The 20,000-nt window shown below is 44.4% G+C and overlaps 3 protein-coding genes across 18 annotated transcripts in view; 2 read left to right on the forward strand and 1 right to left on the reverse strand.

Annotated features, from left to right (window-relative positions):
* mical3b (microtubule associated monooxygenase, calponin and LIM domain containing 3b) overlaps window positions 1-451 on the forward strand; it is a 23,242-nt gene extending 22,791 nt beyond the window's left edge. For all 14 annotated transcript variants that reach the window (XM_077005199.1, XM_077005205.1, XM_077005209.1 and 11 more), the window contains one exon: window positions 1-451. This exon is cut by the window's left edge and continues 736 nt beyond it. The gene's annotated coding sequence lies outside the window, so the exon portion shown is untranslated.
* A 1,756-nt stretch (window positions 452-2,207) lies between these two features.
* tspan9b (tetraspanin 9b) lies at window positions 2,208-18,495 on the forward strand. The gene is made up of 8 exons (XM_077005219.1): window positions 2,208-2,490; window positions 10,826-10,905; window positions 14,045-14,236; window positions 14,431-14,505; window positions 14,645-14,746; window positions 15,465-15,596; window positions 15,714-15,797; window positions 16,015-18,495. The coding sequence occupies exons 2-8, from the start codon at window positions 10,843-10,845 to the stop codon at window positions 16,084-16,086; spliced, it is 720 nt and encodes a 239-aa protein (XP_076861334.1). The 5' UTR covers window positions 2,208-2,490; window positions 10,826-10,842; the 3' UTR covers window positions 16,087-18,495.
* elapor2b (endosome-lysosome associated apoptosis and autophagy regulator family member 2b) overlaps window positions 18,010-20,000 on the reverse strand; it is an 11,024-nt gene continuing 9,033 nt past the window's right edge. For 2 of the 3 annotated variants that reach the window (XM_077005216.1, XM_077005218.1), the window contains 5 exons: window positions 19,822-19,923; window positions 19,602-19,728; window positions 19,321-19,499; window positions 19,064-19,232; window positions 18,010-18,791 (listed from right to left, as the gene is read on the reverse strand). In XM_077005216.1, the coding sequence (XP_076861331.1) occupies window positions 18,723-18,791; window positions 19,064-19,232; window positions 19,321-19,499; window positions 19,602-19,728; window positions 19,822-19,923 (646 nt within the window). In that variant the 3' untranslated portion in view covers window positions 18,010-18,722. The remainder of the gene's footprint in view (window positions 18,792-19,063; window positions 19,233-19,320; window positions 19,500-19,601; window positions 19,729-19,821; window positions 19,924-20,000) is intronic. The other variant, XM_077005217.1, reaches the window with a different exon arrangement.

A 20,000-nucleotide genomic window follows, 5' to 3' on the forward strand; every position in this document is an offset into this window, starting at 1 on the left:
CCTGCTATGCATAAATACATTATATTTCTGCACATTTTTATTCTATTTATTTTAAGAAAACCAAATCAGAAATGCAGTCATTCTTGAACCATGTTGACAGATAATATTTTTATTGAATAACCTAATGGAGACGTATGGAAGGGAAACAAATGCATTGTGCGTGTGCAGAAGTGTGGATGTAGAAAGAACCGAGGACTGGAGATAGTTTTGAAGTTCTGAAATGAAACCAATACATTATGAATACCAGTGTGTACATATTTGGTTCATTAACCAGATTTGACTTGTTCAGCTTTGCTCTGTATCTTTAAGCAATCACATGTGAATGTGAAAACTGATTTTAAAGCCTAATTTAAGCAACTACAGTTTCAAAATGATATTTCACTATTCATTTTTAATTAGTAATTACTACAGTTAAAATGACTGAATAAAATTACTCAACAATTTACACTTATTTCTGAGTGAAGCATTAATTTGGGAGCGCCACCAGGGGTCGCAACAACTGTTGCTTTGAATGGTTACTTTGAACAGTGTTCAAATGTTCGTAATGCTCTCTTTCTTTCTTTTTTCTACTTTTACACACACACACACACGCATACAAACTCACGCCACACAGACACGCACAATTTCCATCTAAATATAGCTGGTCGTGTGGTTTTGGGTTCGTTATCAAAGTTGGGCAGGACGTAAATGGAGTTGCATCCAATTGCACAGCCGGAGAGCCAACTGCAGTTCTAGACCTGCAGTTTTAGACCTGCAGTTCTAGACGTGCTGTAGTTTTAGACATGCGCCACCTAGCGGCTCGGAATGTAGCTAACGACAGCCAACTGCAGTTCTAGACCAGCATTTCCAATGCATGCCGTAGGCTCAGGGGCATGTATATTGTAATAATCCATTGTATAAAGAGTTTATTTGTTAAATATGCCCATTGATTCTCAATTGTTTTAGCCAAATCTCTAACATTTGACAAGTTTTAAATGATAATGTACACCACATTTTGTATTTAAATAGAAGTAGTACGCCTCATTTTCCCTGTTCTTTTAGGGAGTTTGGATTAATTTTGTCATTTACACACACAGCTTGTCTCCTGAAGATATTTTATTTTTAATTAAACTACTGGATTACTGGCATAGGCTATTTTGTATTAAAAATCAGCAAACATTGCATAATGTCAGGATGCTTTCAGTGAGTAAGCATACGTTTCCAGAATGTGATTTATTTTACTCGTATACCTTCATTGGCATGCAACTAGCAAATATTATGTGATACTTGGGGTTTTTCGCTCACACGCCACACATCCGATTTCTCACGCCGAAAAAAAAATCTAGTTTATTTACCTCTGATCCATATCTATGATTCAATGAGTTACCAGTTCGCTCTGGCGCAAACACTGATCGATCGCAATATAATACTAAATTTTTTGTGTCCATTTTACGTTCGCCACCCCCCCCCCCCCCCGGCAACAATTTACGTTCGCAGGACTATTTCTCTCATAAAGGTAGCCAGAACTAACGAACTAAGACACACTAACGCTAGCCAGATTCATCCTTCATGACATAAACATTACGATAACACAAAAATGACCTTCAGACCGATCATATTTACATTTACATTTATGGCATTTAGCAGACTAAATATATGTCTATCATATATTAATATGCTCAATTGTATCAATATTCAGAACATAGTCTGGGTTCTTAGGGGTTAATAATGATGGGGAAATGCTACTTTAGCTTGCTTACTACTTTTAATATTAATAGTAGCGTAGTAAGTGCTAATTTCCTTCCTTTAAGTTGTTTCAAATTTAATCAAAGTAGCTACTAAGTAGCCATAAAGGTAGCCAGAACTAACGAACCAAGACACACTAACGCTTGCCAGATTCATCCTTCATGACATAAACATTACGATAACCCAAAAATGACCTTCAGACATTATCATATATCTATCATATATTATTATTGCTTATAAATATCATTCTTCCATCTGCTCCCGCGACATACTAAAACACTATCTGGATATTACGTTACATACATCTAAAACTACGGCACGTCTAGAACTGCAGGTCTAGAACTGCAGGTCTAAAACTGCGGTTGGCTCTCCGGGTGTGCAATTGGATGATGTAGGGTAAATGGGCCAGTGGCCTGTGTTCCACCCCCAGCACGTATTCCCCTCCCCTCGCCCCTCCCTGCGCTGCGTGGCCACGCCTCTTTCCATCTCTCTGAACTTCCACTATTTCCGTGCTCGTCCCAGAGAAAAAAAGGATTCACGATGGAGATCATTCGAGTGTTGAAAGTTTAAAGGTTTAGGTTTTTCCAAACTTTAGGTGTCGATTACAGAAATTCCGACGAGCTCGAGGCATGGTGGACGCTGCAGAGTTTACTGTATGAAGACGAAAAGGTCCGAAGTGGAGGATAGTTGCGCCGCTTGTGAAGCGATCTTGAGCGCCTGAGTTGGAGAGAGAGGCGCTCGGTGTGTTAGGACGACCGCAGCACGGTGAGTGGCCTTATTAAACACGGACGAAGTGCGTTTTAGCTTCTTTCTGCGTGACTTGGACTACTGGCAAAACTAGTCCCAACTGTCCTAACATTTTCACAAGATGAAGAAGTTACGCACTACGCTTGGACGGAGAAACTCCTGAAGTGATCGCACGTTTTGTGGCGTGTTGGAGGAAACGTGAGGAGACGTGCAGGAATGTGCGCTACCGGCGCATCCTTCTCCTTTAGATGCGCTTCAGTGTAGAACATCTTGGCACAGCACGCTGCTTCCCGCAGGACACTTTAATACTCATAAGTGTCTGTTTGGACCACATACGTCCCTTACATTACAGGACGTTAAAATAACCACGTCCATGAAGCACAAAGGGCCGCAGACGTACAACACATCTGTCCGGCTCCATTAAAGTCACGCTAGATTATTCTGGTTGATCTGCTCACGGTGATCTGTAGGTTTATTTTAATTGTTTAGGTTTTAATCTTTATTTAGATGTTTTTTTCATTTTGCCAGATAAGTACTTAACTCGGTTATAAGTATTAACCAATACAAACCTCATGGTCTAAATGCGCCGCTTTTGCGGTTAGGAGTTCAGAGTCGCGGCTCGATCACATCTTTAGGACACCAATTATTTTTTAGCAACATTTTAGACTGAAAACCAAAAATCAGACAACCTTATCTGTGTTTTCTGCGATGTGTAAGTCTTCTTTCTTAAATAATCGCTGTAAGAAAAGCCGCTTTCTTTATCCTTAGGGAACTCTTGTCACGTTATAATCTCACTATAAAAAACCCAATAAACAAGCATAATGTCTGATGGGTTTAGCTGATGTTTGAACGCGTCTGGGGTTTTAAGGAATTTCTAACTACCAGAATGTAACACAAGGGGGCCTCGTATTTTCAAACAGATACTATTTGCAATCTGTTGCATAACAGGGTTTAGAAGATAGTTATTAATATAGCGTAAAGGAGAGACAAAGTCACCACATAGGAGACCATCGTTTTTTTTACATAAATGTTCAGATGAATACTTCGACTTTCATATTAATCTTGGCATTCCGTATTGCCTGGTTAAGAGGCAATTTGTTTAAGATTTCTTATTATCTCCATATGACGGGCCTATTATTGTGTTTTAACCATTATGAGAAGTACACATCTTTCAACAGTTTTTCTTACGGCAATTGTTTATTACATGCATAAAATTGAATGGAAAACAATATTTTTTGTAGCGCGAAAATATAATATTGTTGTGCAGTTAATTTCAGTTCAGCATGTCCATGGTCTTCCGGTCCTTCAGTGACATTGGTTTGCATCCTGTATGGCCATACATGTGTTTCCTTTGATTCTGATGGGTCACAGTTGTCCTTGTTGTAGAAGCACATTACTAATGTAAGTCACACATACCCAAAGAAACCCTATCCTTCAACCAGGGGGGAGCGTGTGTACTCCCCATGTGTGTGATAAACTCATGAGCGTGTGTGTGTGTGTGTGTGTGTGTGTTTAATGGCATGTTTTCTTCTCAACTCACACACACCAAGTTTTTGTCTTTGTCAAAAGGAAAAGGGTAATTTGTTTTATCTCTTTTTTGAAAAAGGCACTTTGTGTAATTAGTGGGCTTGCACATTTGGTAGTTATTATGCTTAGAAGGAAATGGTAGATTGCAGATGATTTTGAAAAATAAAATGACTGAGATTTACTTTTAGATTTTGCAGAATTAAAAGTGGTGTTTTTCTAGTACCTCATTTGCCTTTGAAAAGTGGAACAAAACAACATTTAAAAAGAACACCTGGGTTCCCGAACACCTGGGTTCCCAAACACCTGGGTTCCCAAACACCTGGGTTCCCGAACACCTGGGTTCCCAATACCTGAGCTGAGACTTGAGGCCACGGGAGGAAATTCAAATGCGCCTACAGGCAGAGTGGTTTTCCCGTTTGCTTGTTTTACTGATTACTGCTTCAGTCAGAATCCCGGCTGTTGCAGTACACTTTGAAAGTAACTTCTTAGACTGCCCACGCACACAGCTTCACTCGACTGTGAGCAGAGTTGGATTCTGCTGCCCTGGTTGGCGTGGGTCACCGTGAGCACGACCGGCCCGCTTGTCGCGTTCTTCTGCTGTTACGTAAAGCCCTGAGCAAGCTGTCCCTGAGGGACGCGTGCTGTCTGGCTCATGCTAGCAGAAGCCGCTGTGCCCAGGAGCATTTGTGGGGTGGTTAGAAATCCATGAATTAGTGATGAGAGATGGGTGTGTGTGGGAGTTGACGTGCGATGTGCAGAGCTGGTTAAATAGGCATTAGCTAGAAGGCATGATGCATCGGGACCAGAAAATCAGATCAATCTTCATCGTAACTGTAACGCAACATTTGCAGCTTTTTCGGATCTCCTGTACTGCCTGTAACGTGCCACCCAGAAATTGTTTTATTCAGCAAAAGGCCACGGATGAAAGTGTTCACCTGATGACCTGTGTGAGGAGATGGTGAGGTTGTTGGTTCTTCAAGGATATTATGAAGTGTGTGGGCTACGCTCTATGTGGAAATTACATGTGAAGGTATAGCAGGCCTGGACCTGCTGTACAGTGCTCTACGTGCTGCAATACAGTGTTCAGGACTGTGTACCTGAGAGCTTTTTCATCTCTGCCCAGGTTTTGAGCAATGCTGATGCTCCAGAAAGCAGTAATTATAGTGTTCCATTCAGTAGTTAAACTGTTCCGTTCAGTAGTTAAACTGTTCCGTTCAGTAGTTCCATTTAGTGGTCTTCTGCTCCTATTGCTACAAAAGACTCTTTTGTAAAACAAATTATTACCAATTCCCCTTATACATATTTATAGTGCATACATATAGAATTAATAGAATATACAAATATACAATGTAAAATACACAACGTATAAACAAATCTATTTAAAGAACCTTGTCGTCCTAAAAATATCTTATGGCAAGCTATGATACTGCTATGCAGTCAACGCAAAGATGCTGACTTACTTCTGACGTGATGATTTTGACCCAAGATTCGGTGTCATTTGGTGAACCAAATGTTGTTGTGATTCTTCCAAGAAACACAGATGGAAGATTGTGACTAAAACTGCAGCTTGTGGTCCACTGCGACACCCTTGAAAATGAGGCAATGCGTCCCTCTCAGCCCACCAAAGAGAAACTAAGAAGACTCTTATTATGCCTTTCTGTGTCCTTGGCTGTAAAGCCCTGTGTGGCTGTACTGATGGTCATGGGGACTTTTGGGAGCTGTTTTTGGGAGGCCCTCAGGGCCAACGCATAAACACCAGCCAGCAGGAAGGCCCTGGCGATCTGTCTTTGTGTTTCCTTTAAATTCAGCCTCAGGATGTTTACTTGCTTGTCTGTTTGTTTGTCTGTCTGGCAAGTCCTTCTCCTTACTTTGAGTTGTTTGATAACAAATCCTAAAGAATCTCAGTGTGTGTGTGTATGTGTGTGTGTAGGGACACAGATATTTGGGAACAAAATATTTCAGGCTCAATCTTAACACACAAACACATACATATAATGTACAGATACAGATCGGTGGTCCCACACATACAGATTTACTGGCTTTCTTTCTTAGGCCCAGATCTTCAAAGTTCTTGTAATCTAGTACACACCAAAGCAGAGGTGTACAGAGCATGTGTGTGTGTGTGTGTGTGTGTGTGTGTGTTTACATAAGCATGTCTGTGTCTCTCACTTATGGTCAGTGTTGGGAACGTTACTTTAAAAAAGTAATTAGTTATAGTTACTCACTACTTGTTCAAAAAAGTAACTGAGTTAGTAACTGAATTACTCTATAATAAAAGTAACTCGTTACCAGGGAAAGTAACTATTTGCGTTACAGTTAAAAAAAGGTTATATGCCAATTAAGTTTTTTTTAAGCAGTTTTCACAGTCAGTTGAAATGAGTAGATCAGAAAATTGTTTAACTTTTGATATTTATTGCACATCCACAGACCAGTGCAGGATAAAATCCTTTAAAATCCCAAAATCTTTGGAAAAAAAAAAGCAAAAGTAAACAGTTACACTATATAAAGTGCATTTACATCTATGAAATTAAATTAAATTCTCTCAACCTGAGACAACTGGTTTGTTTACAACAGAAGTAAACTTAACAATAAAACCTCTATTCTTAATTAAATAAATCAAATACCCAGTCTGGTAGACATTCAGGAACTTCAAGTATTTTCTTAAATAATGTTTATATCGCCTTGAAAGTACTAGTTTTCTTCGGCTTGCACCTGACGCCATTTCGGCCTCTTCTCCGTTTGTGTCGTGTCACTCGCGTGCTTCGGCGCGCGTGTAAAAACACTGGCTCTGATTGGCTATCATAACGCTGCCTTAGCCAAACGCTTACTGACTTGTTAAGTTAAACAGGTGTTACACCGAGAACTGTGACCTATCGAGATCTGTTACTTCTCACTAGCCTGGGCAGCGGTCCGCTCGGATTACTGTTAGTATATCAATATATAGTAACGCACCGCTTTTAATGACCAGTAACGTAAACGGCGTTGTAACGACAGGAAAAGTAACTAATTATATTATCCCGTTACTGACAAAATGACGACGTTACCTAACGCCGTTATTTTTAACGGCGTTATTCGCAACACTGCTTATGGTAAAATAGGCTTCTCTGTTGGAGCTAAAATAGTCTGATGTGCAGTGTTGTCCTGAGATTCAACAAAGTCACTCATCTGTTTCTAATGACATCCTATACGCATCCTTCCCATACGGCTCTGGAACAGTGAGTCAGCATTTTCTCACTCACGCACACACATACACACACACACATATACAAACAAACAAACAGGACTGCACGGTCTGTTTCCACACGGGGTAGATGCTTGTCAGGGCATGTGCACTCACATCAACACTAGCACATTCACGCAATACTGCAGGTTTAGAAAGAGTGGTGGATCAAAGTTCAGTAACCAGTAATGTGAAAAAATACACCCTCTTAGAATCTTGCGGTTTTATGTATCAGGACATGATGAAAATCACCTGGACCTTACCAGGTCCTGAGGTAAATGCAAGCTCAGATGATGAACAACACAGGACTAATTACACTGTCGTTATTCATTTAACAGAAATGTGGCCAAAATGCAGAGGCAGTGTGTGAAAAATTTAATACACCCTTACAGCTTCTACAGGGATTAAGAGGGTAAGTACAGCCAGGAGCTGTTAATCAAACACCCTTGATGAGCTCATCAGTGTGTGTGTCCACCCCTATAAAAGCAGACGCAGTTTGCTCGTCTGGAGCACTCGGGTGTGTGTTAATGTGATGCATCGGCATCAGCATTGATCTTTGAGACACCGCTGTTGTTGCCATTCGTCCCAGGCATGGACGTCCCAGACATTTTAGAATTCACTCGAACACCAGAACAGCGATCCAAATGACACCAGCAAATCTACAGCTGAACGGCTGAGAAAGAACAGGGCCAGAGTGTTGCAGGGAGACCCAGTCGAAGGCCAGACTTGAACCCAAATGAAACGCTGCATCAGTACCTTAAGGGAACTGCCCATGAAGAAATGTCCATAAATCTCAATGGACTGAATCAGAGTTGTAAAGAAGAATGGGCCAGTTCCTCCGGACTGATGAGAGAGACTGAGAGTCATGCAGAAAACAACTACTTCAAGTCCTCGCTGCTAAAGGTGCTTCTACAAGCTGTTGATTCACAGGGTGTGTTTAGTTTCACACGTCACTTCTTCATGTGAAGAAGCACTTTGGACAGATACCCGGTAGAATTTGTGGTGATGTGGATTAGTGTTTTTATTTACGTCATTTCTAGACCTGCTGAGGACCAGATTATTTTAATCAGCATGTCTTGATGCATAAAACGGAAGTAAAAGAGGCTGGACTACACGAGACCTGCTTCACTCAGCCTTGTTCAACAGTGGAAGGACTTTAGGATGAGAGAGTGTTGAGTGAGTGTTGAGTGTTGAGAGAGTGTTGAGTGATGAGTGAGTGATGAGAGAGTGTTGAGTGATGAGAGAGTGTTGAGTGATGAGAGAGTGTTGAGTGATGAGAGAGTGTTGAGTGATGAGTGAGTAATGAGTGGTAGGTGAGTGGTGAGTGAGTGATGAGTGATTAGTGGTTGAGTGATTAGTGGTGAGTGGTGAGTGATGAGTGAGTGATTAGTGGTGAGTGATGAGTGATTAGTGGTGAGTGATTAGTGGTGAGTGATGAGTGAGTGATTAGTGATTAGTGGTGAGTGATGAGTGATTAGTGATGAGTGATTAGTGATGAGTTATTAGTGGTGAGTGATGAGTGGTGAGTGATGAGTGAGTGGTGAGTGTTCTTTGGCATTGTTACTAACCATTGGTTCCAATCTAATGCTCATATCTATTTATCATTTATCACTTATTTATGCATTACTTATTTAAAATGTAGGAAGTGTTTTTCCTTGTATAAACTTTAAAACAAAGTCACTTTTCACAACAGATTGCAAACGTTTATAAGACTTCTGCTTGATATTGGCATTTATGCATGTTTGTGGTAGGGGGGCCACATATCTGTGTGTACAGTGTGTGTATGATGCACAGAATGTGTGTGTGTCTGTGTGTGTGTGTGTGTGTTTTTTCTATATCAGTTTTGTAAAAAAAATGAAAAAAGAGGACTTGCACATGATCATGACTCATTGCCATAGCAACACACTTTCCCAGGTCAGCAGGCATGTTCACTGGTGGTCAGACTCTCTCTCCAGTGGTGTAGTGTAGATCTCTGGGGCTTCACCACCACAGGGTGGAGGCCCACTTTAACATTTATATCATTTCACGCCTCCAGGGTGTGGCCTGCCTGACCTTGCCAAAGCCACTGTCTCTCTCTCACACACACACTCTCACACAAACACTCTCTCGCTCACACACTCTCTTTCTCTTTCCTTCTCTTTCCCTCTCTGTGTCTGCCAGTCTGTATGTGGATGTGTGCAGTCGTGTGGGATGGTGTCCACTGCATATGGTGTTTGTGTGTGTGTGTGTGTGTGTGTGTGTGTGTGTGTGTGTGTGTGTGTGTGTACACACAATTTGAAGCACGCTCTCCCGATCTGTCATCACAGTGGGAGTCTGACTGAGTGACATGACCAGATATAATCTCACACACACACACACACACACACACACACACACACACACACACACACACACACACACACACACACACACACGGCTACAGACACACACAGATAACCACACAGATCTGCTCTCCTCTCGGTCTACACTGCTGTTATTACTATTATTACCGTTCTTATTGTTTTACATTTTGCACTCCATGTCCTGTTAATATGCTCTCTCCATTTTTAACCATCCTCCTCTCCATTTGCTTTGACACACACACACACACACACACACACACACACACACACACACACACACACACACACTGAATATGAATGAAGCCTCGTAAAAATAAAAAAAAGAGAAAAAAAACCGTATCTTCTGTAAAGTATCTGTGAAGGGGGAGGAAATAAATCCAGCAGTTCACAGTCGTGTTGGCTGACCCACAGGAGAATGATGGGGGGGGGGGGGGGGGGGGGGTGGGGGGGTAAAGGAGGGAGGGAGGGAGAGTGAGCGAGTGAGGGAGGGATGGATGGATGGGTGGAGGGAGAGAGAGAGTAAGAGAGAAAGGGGGACAGACATATCGAGAGTGTGAGGTGAGGATGGTGCATTAGTTTGCCACAGGAGAGAGACGGCAGCGTGGATGGCAGCAGATTGCTGAGTCAATACAGCAGCACGAGGGAGTCCTCCAGCAGTGGAGATGGAGAGGGAGCACAAGTCCCCTCCGCCTGCAGAGGACGCGCCGCTGCTCGGGGAGGACTAGCGGGAGACGGCAGGGTTACCGCTCACCCAGGACACCCCGCGCAGGACGGTCTGGGACATTTTTGGGATGTGTTTGAAGCTTTGAAAGCTCTGCTGACCTGCGAGCTTTTGCGAGTGTGTGTAAAGACGGGCAGCCCGAGCCATCAGAGAGGGCTTCTCTGAAGTAGTCCACCTGTATCCTGGCAGCTAGCAATCTAATGCTCACTTACGACGTTTGGAGAAAGGCGTGCGTGTGTGAGAAGGTGTGAGTGTCTGAACCATGTCCTGCCTGGGCTCCAGCTCTGAAGATGGAGCGGCATGATCCCAGCTCGGACCCGGGCGCTCCACGGAGCCCCTCGCTGGACAGCACAGAGCAGGAGTTCTCCCGGGCCGCCCGACGGGGTCACCGCCTGGCCATGGGCGCTTTCTCTGGCTGCAGGGGGCCCAGAGAGCAGGGCAGGGTGGCCCCGGAGGGGGGCGAGAAGACGGCCCCGCGCAGTCTCTCTGCGGGCGGACGCTTCCTGGTGTTTTACCTGGACCTGTCCTTTGTCTTCCTGCTAGAGCTGGAGAAGCCCAGGATGGCGCGCGGGTGTGTGTGCTGTGTCAAATACTCCATGTTCCTCTTCAACCTGCTCTTCTGGGTGAGTAGCTGCCTCGCTGCATACATACATCAAAAGTGTGTGCGTGTGTGTGTGTGTGTGTGTGTGTGTGTGTGTGTGTGTGTGTGTGTGTGTGTGCGTGTGCGCGCACAGGTGTAAAATGTAGGCAGAAGACCAAGGTCATGTTCATGCGAGGTGGATCTGTGCTTTTCTGACGCTCAGATGTCAGAATGGTCTTCAGTATGAGTTGCAGTATGGATTTCACGTTAGAGTCTGAATCAGGCAGGTTCTGCAGTACTCGCATAGAGGTCAGAGATTGGTCCATATATGTGGTCCATGCTGGCTTTTCTCTCTGTATGAAGGGTTCAGATCATCCATGAAGAGAGGTAACGTCTGTCAGATTCTCTGAAAACAGAGTTCAAAATGCTTGCTTGCTTTCTCTCTCAACACACACACACACACACACACACACACACACACACACACACACAGAAGGACAGTGAGAGGGTCTTTTGGGAGATTCACTTATCTACAGTCAACTTCAGGCTTGGTTATTTTACTACATGGGCATGTAGTTTTTTCTTCATAGTGTTTCATGTGTGTGTGTGTGTCTGTCTGTCTGTCTGTCTGTGTGTCATGTCTGTGAGCGAGTGTGGCATGTCTGTGAGCGAGTGTGTCATGTCTGTGAGTGTGTTATGTATGTGAGTAAGTGTGTGTGTCATGTCGGTTTGAGTGTGTGATGTCTGTGAGTGAGTGGGTGTGTGATGTCTGTGAGCAAGTGTGTGTCATATCTGTGTCTGTGTGTGTCTGTGTGTTATGTCTGAGTGAGCAAATGAATAACTGATTTAATTTAAACTCTGAATTCAGGTTTCATTTGTTTGACCAATGTTTCAATGAGTCTCTCTGCTCACACTTTCATATATCAGGCATAAAGCAATGCTGGCATTTACTGAACGAACACACACACACACACACACACACACACACACACACACACACACACACACACACACACACACACACAGTGTGATTCAGAACAGAGGATTCAGATATTAGGAAAGAAGTGGCACTACTATTATGCCTGGTTCTGTAGGTACTGAGTGCTGAACTATCTTCCTCAGTGTTCTGTAGGTACTGAGTGCTGAACTGTCTTCCTCAGTGTTCTGTAGGTACTGAGTGCTGAACTGTCTTCCTCAGTGTTCTGTAGGTACTGAGTGCTGAACTGTCTTCCTCAGTGTTCTATAGGTACTGAGTGCTGAACTGTCTTCCTCAGTGTTCTGTAGGTACTGAGTGCTGAACTGTCTTCCTCAGTGTTCTGTAGGTACTGAGTGCTGAACTGTCTTCCTCAGTGTTCTATAGGTACTGAGTGCTGAACTGTCTTCCTCAGTGTTCTGTAGGTACTGAGTGCTGAACTGTCTTCCTCAGTGTTCTATAGGTACCGAGTGCTGAACTGTCTTCCTCAGTGTTCTGTAGGTACTGAGTGCTGAACTGTCTTCCTCAGTGTTCTGTAGGTACTGAGTGCTGAACTGTCTTCCTCAGTGTTCTATAGGTACTGAGTGCTGAACTGTCTTCCTCAGTGTCTTTGTCTCTTTGCCTCTTAATTGTTATATATTTATTTATCTGCATGCTGAAATTTAAGGAGAATTCACTTGTCTCTGTGATCGATTCATGTGTGCGTGTTTGTGTGTGAATGTGTGTGTGTGTGTGTGTGTGTGTGTGCGCACGATAGAAAAACAAAATAGAAGTGATCTTTAAAAGCACATCCATCCACTGACAGTCAACAACAATTTGTGTTTTTTGTGAAGAATGCACATTAGGCTGCTTTTTCATACCTGCACAGTATATTCAGCCCAGACTAACTATATATATATATGTGTGTGTGTGTGTGTGTGTGTGTGTGTGTGTTTTGTGAGAATTGATGCAGAGAGAATGCTAAACTCAAGTCAATCTAACAGTGTTTGCCATTGCAGACAGAGACACTGCTGTCCTTTCCTCTGGCGTTGCATGCACACTTTCCTGTGGCAGAACAGACATCCTCTCTTTACTTCTCCTCTTCTTTCGCACTTGTCCAAAATGAGATTCTCATTATCCTTCATTTTTGTCATCCGCTTGTCTGGCACTCTGCCAAACTTCTCTGGCCTGCTCGGGATGGCTGAAGACTCACAGAGATCAGAGTGCCAGCTAGATATCTGAACAGTCAGAGAGAGACAGACAGCCAGTCCTACCCATCCGAGAGACAGACAGCCAGTCCCCTCCCCGTCCGAGAGACAGACAGCCAGTCCCCTCCCCGTCCGAGAGACAGACAGCCAGCCCCTCCCCCCCGTCTGAGAGACAGACAGCCAGCCTCTCCCCCCCCCCCCCGTCCGAGAGACAGCCAGTCCCCCCCTGTCCGAGAGACAGACAGCCAGTCCCCCCCCGTCCGAGAGACAGACAGCCAGTCCCCCCCTTGTGAGAGACAGACAGCCAGTCCCCCCCCGTCCGAGAGACAGACAGCCAGTCCCCCCCTTGTGAGAGACAGACAGCCAGTCCCCCCCCGTCCGAGAGACAGACAGCCAGTCCCCCCCTTGTGAGAGACAGACAGGCAGCCTCATGCCCCATCATGTGCACAGCATAGGATCTTTTTCAAGTGACTTATTTAGATATGTTTTTATAACTGCATCAAATACGCAAGAGCTACATATGGAATCCTGTTGATCTGTGATGTGACTGTGACCTATATCAGTTGAAAATCTGTTAAAAATGTGTTTCAATTGGCCAGGTTTGGAACACATTTGAGTGCACTTGAGTGACTGTATTGCATTTGCATGAAATTACTCAGATGTGATTTCTGGATTTAAAAAAAAGTGCTTAAATGCATTCATTCCATTACAACCCACACACACACGTGTTTTTTTGCATTTCATTAGTATTTATATAACTTTGTCATACTTGACGATACAAGTATCATGCTATTTCTGGAAGTTTGCAAAGTGCACACGCAAAGTACAGTTCATACATCACAGCATGGAACAGGCACTCGGATCGATAAGAGAGCTTCACGGAGTGATGGCAGCGCTACCCTGAAGTAAACCCTCCCCTCCGTGAACCAAGACCGCTCGATCTCCTGGGGTTTACGTAGTGGTGCGGGTATTAATGATTAGTGATGGGGTATTAATTCTGCGTTTGTGCCCTCCCCCTCTAGCTGGCGGGGTGTGGGCTGCTGGGTGTGGGCATTTGGCTCTCGGTGTCCCAGGGCAGCTTCGCCACCTTCTCACCCTCCTTCCCCTCCCTCTCCGCTGCCAATCTGGTCATCATCCTGGGGTCCATCGTCATGGTGACAGGCTTCCTGGGATGCATGGGCGCCATCAAGGAGAACAAGTGTCTGTTGCTGAGTGTGAGTGGTTGACTACAACCCCCAGGGTGCAGTTGGGTTTTGTCACTAAGCTGCTTAGCTCACTAAGAAGAGAATATGAAGGAATATATTTCATACGTGACATTGATGCGTTTTATGGGATTGTAGTAACTGTGTAGAATATATTGTGCAAGTCTTTTTTCCCTAACTGGTTCTGGTTTGCTGTCACTCCCCAGTTCTTCATCGTGCTGTTGATCATTCTTGCAGCAGAGTTGATTCTGCTCATTTTGTTCTTTGTGTACACAGACAAGGTAAAGCGCCACACGGTCACTGCACTCTCGCTCACACACACACACACACACACACACACACACACACACACACACACACACACACACACACACACACACACACATTGACCACCGTCCTAATGTAATCGTTGTCCTACAGGTGAGTGCGAATGCCCAGCAGGATCTTAAAGAGGGTCTACAGCTGTACAACACAGACAACAACATTGGTCTTCGCAATGCATGGAACATTATACAGGCCGAGGTAGGGCTCTGTGTGTGTGTGTGTGTGTGTGTGTGTGTGTGTGTGTGTGTGTGTGTGTGTGTGTGTGTGCGCGTGTGTGTGCGCGCGTGTGTGTGTGTGTGTTCCAGTACCAGTCTAAGTATTTCTAAGGTGGGTGTCTGCATTTGATGGTGTCTGTAAAATCAGGCATTTGTGTGTGGAAATCATCAGTCTGTAAAGTCATGAATTTATGTCTATAAATCATGACTCTGTAAAGTCAGGACAGAGTAAATGTCGATCTGAACGTGACAATTTAGGCACTGGACATTTCAGGTTGCATTCTGAAAATATAATGGAAATCAGACTTTATTATATCTATCTTGTGTAATGTGTAGATAAAAGAGTTCGCCACTGGACGAACTCTTTTACCACGGACCTGAGGGAGTAGTGTGTAAAAATCATACTTCTGTATTGATGTTTTTAAATTTTGTCCTGCAAGAAGAGACGTCCTTTTATGAATATTAATACACTGTTTCTTCATAGCCTCACTCTCTCTGTTTCAGGGTGAAATCAATAATATTCTCCTTTCAGAGAATTTTTGCCCTAGCAGGTCTGTTTCTGCAGTTCAGAAGTGCTCCCATAAATGTTGAATGAAGAAGTAATCTCTCCTCTCTCCCTCCCTCTCTCCCGCTCCATCCATCTCTCCTCTCTCACTCCCTCTCTCCCTCTTCATCCATCTCTCCTCCCTCCCACTCTTTAGTGGCAGTGCTGTGGTGTAACTGGGCACACAGACTGGCACGACGCCCTGCCGGATAAGACGGTGCCAGACCGATGCTGTCAGGAGCATTATAACGAGTGTGGCCGCAATGCCAGCAATGTCTTCTGGTCCCGGGTGAGTGGTGTGGGCGGCAGGGGGAGTGGCAGCTGTGGGTGGAGGTGGCAGCTGTGCTCATGAACTACACCCACATTTCTGGGGGCCTGGTGCTAATGATGGTGCTTTGACCCCTAGGGTTGCTACGAAAAGGTTGTGGACTGGCTAGACGATAACAAACACCTCTTGGGCACCATTGCTTTGTGTGTCCTTGTCATACAGGTATGTAATACACCCCCCCCCCCCCCCCCCACACACACACAAACACACACCTAAATGCCACTGATTTGGATACACTCATGTGGATGCATTGGTAGTCACTGATATTACTCATTCCCCGATCTGTTCATATTTGCTCATACTGAGTGACATCCAGTGACATCATAAAGGTTCTGTCCTGTAAAAGCTCAGTGCTGACATCATTTCCTGTCGCTTGCAGCTCCTTGGCATGGCGTTCTCCATGACCCTGTACCAGCAGATCCACAGGTCAGGGAAGAAATATGATGCCTAGAAGAGCTGCCTCGCAGAAAACTTCAACTCCCAGAGTGCAGTTATTCTGTACTGCTTCATGCTTCTTACCTTTCTTGGATATTGCGCATTATGGGGAACTTTACAGTACTTGTTTTTGATGTCCAATTATTTTATATTGTATTTTGAAAACATATCTTCACAAAACTGTTAAAGGACTGTTCCAGTTCAGAAACAGCTGTTGAGGTCTGCACAGAGGAAGAAAACCTAAATGCAAGGTATTTTAAAGAAGAACAGATGACTCTTCACACAACACAACAATTTTTTAAGTATACCTTTGAACTCTGAAAATGTTCACAAGCCAAGACAGAGACATTGAGACAAGAACCTGTCCCTTTTACAAAATGGATCTCTCTTTCTCCCTCTCTCTCTCTCTCTCTCTCTCTCTCTCTCACACACACACACACACACACACACACTCAGCTTCTCCTTCTGTCCTTCTCTCTCCATTTTGTCTTCCTTCTCTCTCCCTCTCTCTCTAGAAGTCACAAATTTGCTCGTATATTGATTCTTTAGGCATGTTGTACACATGGCATCCAGCCGTCACAAGCATATACTGTACAGTTGTTCACAAGTGCATCCTATAGATATTAGATGAATATGGTGCTGTTGATTGTAAGTATACTTTGTTAGTGTGTATGTCGAGTGGAAATGGCATGTTTTCAGCATGGGTTGGCAGTCATTTTGCCTTTTTACTAGACAATTTGTGCTCTCTCTCTCTGACAGTTTATATATATATATATATATATATATATATATATATATATATATATATATATATATATATATATATATATATATATAATGGTGAGCGAGAGATCAATAAAGAGCTCTCTTTTAAAGAAACATGAACGTGCACATTTAAAGCAGATTTATCTCTTCATAAGTTCATAAGCTTAAGTTCTTAAGTTCATAAACACTTTCATATGTAGAGTACTTATTGATTGCTAACTTTTCTCCATGTATTTGTACTTGAGGGTATGATTGTATTCTTTGAGACACTATCCAGTGCGCTATAAGCCAGAGGCCTCCCGGCGAACTCAAACGGCCTGTTTCTTCTTCGCTGGCAGTGTCTCCTGTCATTTACTTCTGAGCTGCAAAGCTTTCTTCTGTTGTCCAAGGCAAATGACGTCAGTAGGGGGATGATGGATGACTTCCAGTAAAACAAATCCTTCCTTTTCCGCATGGGAGGAATCATTTGTTTTGCCTCTGTGTCGTCTCTCTCTTGACTAGCTGGAAACGTGCCCGATAAAGAGCAGAAACACCAGTACAGTGGTGTGAGGTTAGAGCTCGAGTTTTGTGCAGTAGGTACCTGTGTCGGCCGCTGCTGGGTGAAGTATGTGGCTGTGCTCAGAGAGCACATTACTCACCATCCCCCAAGACCACAGTGTAAAGCACTCTGAAAGTTTATTAAAGCGTTGGCTAAGTGGCATTCGGGGAGAGGAAATACACAATTAGAAATATTTCAACAAGAGCTCTGTACAGCCCAAAACTCTTTACAGCCCAAAATACACAACATTACAAAGCAGAAAGTAGAAAACAGCACTGGGTCTTGTCCTCCACAGTATCTATGGTAACAGGAAAGGGAGAAGACAGCACTCCCATCTCAGCAGATGGGGGAGGGGCCTGGAGGTGATCTCTGGAGAACACTAGCTCTCTGTCTCTCTCTCTCTCTCTCTCTCTCTTTCTGTCTAGTTATCTCGCTCTAGTTCTCTGTCTCTAGTTCTTTCTCTCTAGTCCTCTCTAGTTCTTTCTGTCTCTAGTTCTTTCTCTCTCTCTCTCTCTCTCTCTCTCTCTCTCTCTCTCTGTAAGGCTCCCTCTGGCTCCCTCTGTTGGCTGGATGTGTTTGTGTCTATGACTAAGACAACAAAAGAACATTAACTCAAAGGAGTTTTTCATCACACACCTCTCACACACAGCATATTTTTACGCACACATTGTTTTTAAGTTCACTCTGCAGAACCTGTTAACAGTGCCGTTATTTACACCCAGGAGTGACATGAACGAAGACCAATTCTCTCTGCTGAGAGGTCTCCCTTATTTCAGCTCCTGGGCACAGAGTGTACTGAACTTCCAGTGGGATGTGGAGTTGTGGCCGGTGTGCCTGTCACATCTCGGCCTTTTGACAAGTACCGTGGTGGACCCGTTTGTCCCCACCGAGTTCACTTCTGTTGACCACATCATGCAAAAGCTACAGCAGCACTCATCACTCGAATATGTATCCTTACAGTCAACAGGCGACTAATGGCGGATTTACTTTGAGGCAGATAATGTTTCTCTGAGACTCGCTGCTTTGTAGATATGTTCATGGGATCAATGGCTAATATGAACTTAATCGTGTTTGTATAAGATCTTGTCATGTTTGTGTATCTAAATAAAAACAGTAACTGCTGTTTGATGTTGGTGGAGTGGAAGTGTTTTAAAGTGTACACGCTAAAACCTAAAGGTACATGTAAACAAGAGGTGTTGGGAGGATTGTCCAGGCGTGGTCGGATTGGTTGGGGACGAGGGGGAGAGGGAAAAGGTCAGGCGCTCAGGCAAGCAGATGAGAGTCCCTGCCTCTTTGTCCCTCTGTCCGCACCAAGTGTCTTGCGGCGGGGACGCCGTGATGCTGGACCACTATCCCCACACCCAGCTCTCTGTCTGAGAGGACTTCAGCTGGACAGATTCGCTGTTCTCCACCTGCTTCTGAACACAGAGAGGCGTCTTACAGCATTGCAGTGTAACTGTATCTGGACAGCACGGTCAGCACCGGGTCCACTCAGAAGTTCATGCAGGACGTGAACCTGCTGCACATGCCAGTTGAACATCATTGCAGTTTTTGCTTACAATGATTCCGCATCCTCGTTATTAATTTAACTGAACATGCAGAGTTTTTACTTCCCACTTGGGGATATTTGAAGCGGGAGATGCCCCAGAGGTATAGCTACATCCCAGTGTATAGTAATGTGCTTTCTGACCTTGCTGGCGATCGCTTTCAGTTTGCCCAGTAGTGACGGAGTGTTGGAATAAACAACATCATCTTCGTTCTCCTCCCCTTCTCCTTCTGCCAGTGCACAGCTGTCTGCTGCCGGCAACTCGCATTCCTTATTGGCCGACATCACGAGGCGGGAATACTTATACTCCAGCCTATTGGACAGAAAATGAATAAATGAATAACCGTCTAATTTTGCCAGTTATGATTGGTCTTGGACCTTGATTGATACAGGTTAGTCACCTCTTGTTTTTCTTCCAGAAGTAACACGTGAGAGAAATGAGGAGGACAGCCATGAAGGCTCCGCCCCCTATTCCAACCTTCAGCCATAGGGGGACTGCCTCGCAGGGGGCGGAGCTCTTCTCAGGAAGTGACACCCCTTTAGTACAAAGCTTTGGCTCGTTCCACACATACAGGGTGTCCTAATGTACAGGTGAGAGAAATGAGTCGGGAGGCAGAAAAGAAAAGGTTCAGCTAACAAACTGCGGGTGAACTGAGAGAAGAGAGAAAGAGAAACAGGTGACCTGCACTCCACCCTTGCATGCGCCCTCTATCGAGTGGTAGTCTGCCTCTGTGCAAATGGGACACGCACTGGAACTCTGCCACAGGAAGTAAAACGCCCGGCCATCGCACGTGCCCGCCGGACACTTACTGAAAACAGACACGGGCACATCAGGAGTGTAGAATAAACAGGGGTTACTACATGTAGCCCACCGGTTTATGGTAACACACACACACACACACCTTGGTACAGTGAGCTCTCCACGCTCTCCACTCCCTGGGCTGCAGCGTAGTGTGATGACGGCGGTACGGCCATGCTCACAGCATGCTGTTTCCTGGGGAGAGCTTAGGTAGCAGGAGCAGAACACACTCCAAATGAGGCCGGCAACGAACACACCAAGAAGCCTAAACACACACTCAGA

This window comes from Brachyhypopomus gauderio, chromosome 5 (assembly GCF_052324685.1).
Source record: "Brachyhypopomus gauderio isolate BG-103 chromosome 5, BGAUD_0.2, whole genome shotgun sequence".
In the NCBI taxonomy this organism is placed as follows: Eukaryota; Metazoa; Chordata; class Actinopteri; order Gymnotiformes; family Hypopomidae; genus Brachyhypopomus; species Brachyhypopomus gauderio.

What these genes read in the sequence shown, in the direction of transcription:
- tspan9b (XM_077005219.1), top strand. Translation starts at nt 10,843, where the DNA reads ATGGCGCGCGGGTGTGTGTGCTGTGTCAAATACTCCATGTTCCTCTTC. An exon ending in TCTTCAACCTGCTCTTCTGG is followed by an intron (nt 10,906 to 14,044) that starts GTGAGTAGCTGC and finishes CTCCCCCTCTAG; the next exon opens with CTGGCGGGGTGTGGGCTGCT. An exon ending in ACAAGTGTCTGTTGCTGAGT is followed by an intron (nt 14,237 to 14,430) that starts GTGAGTGGTTGA and finishes GTCACTCCCCAG; the next exon opens with TTCTTCATCGTGCTGTTGAT.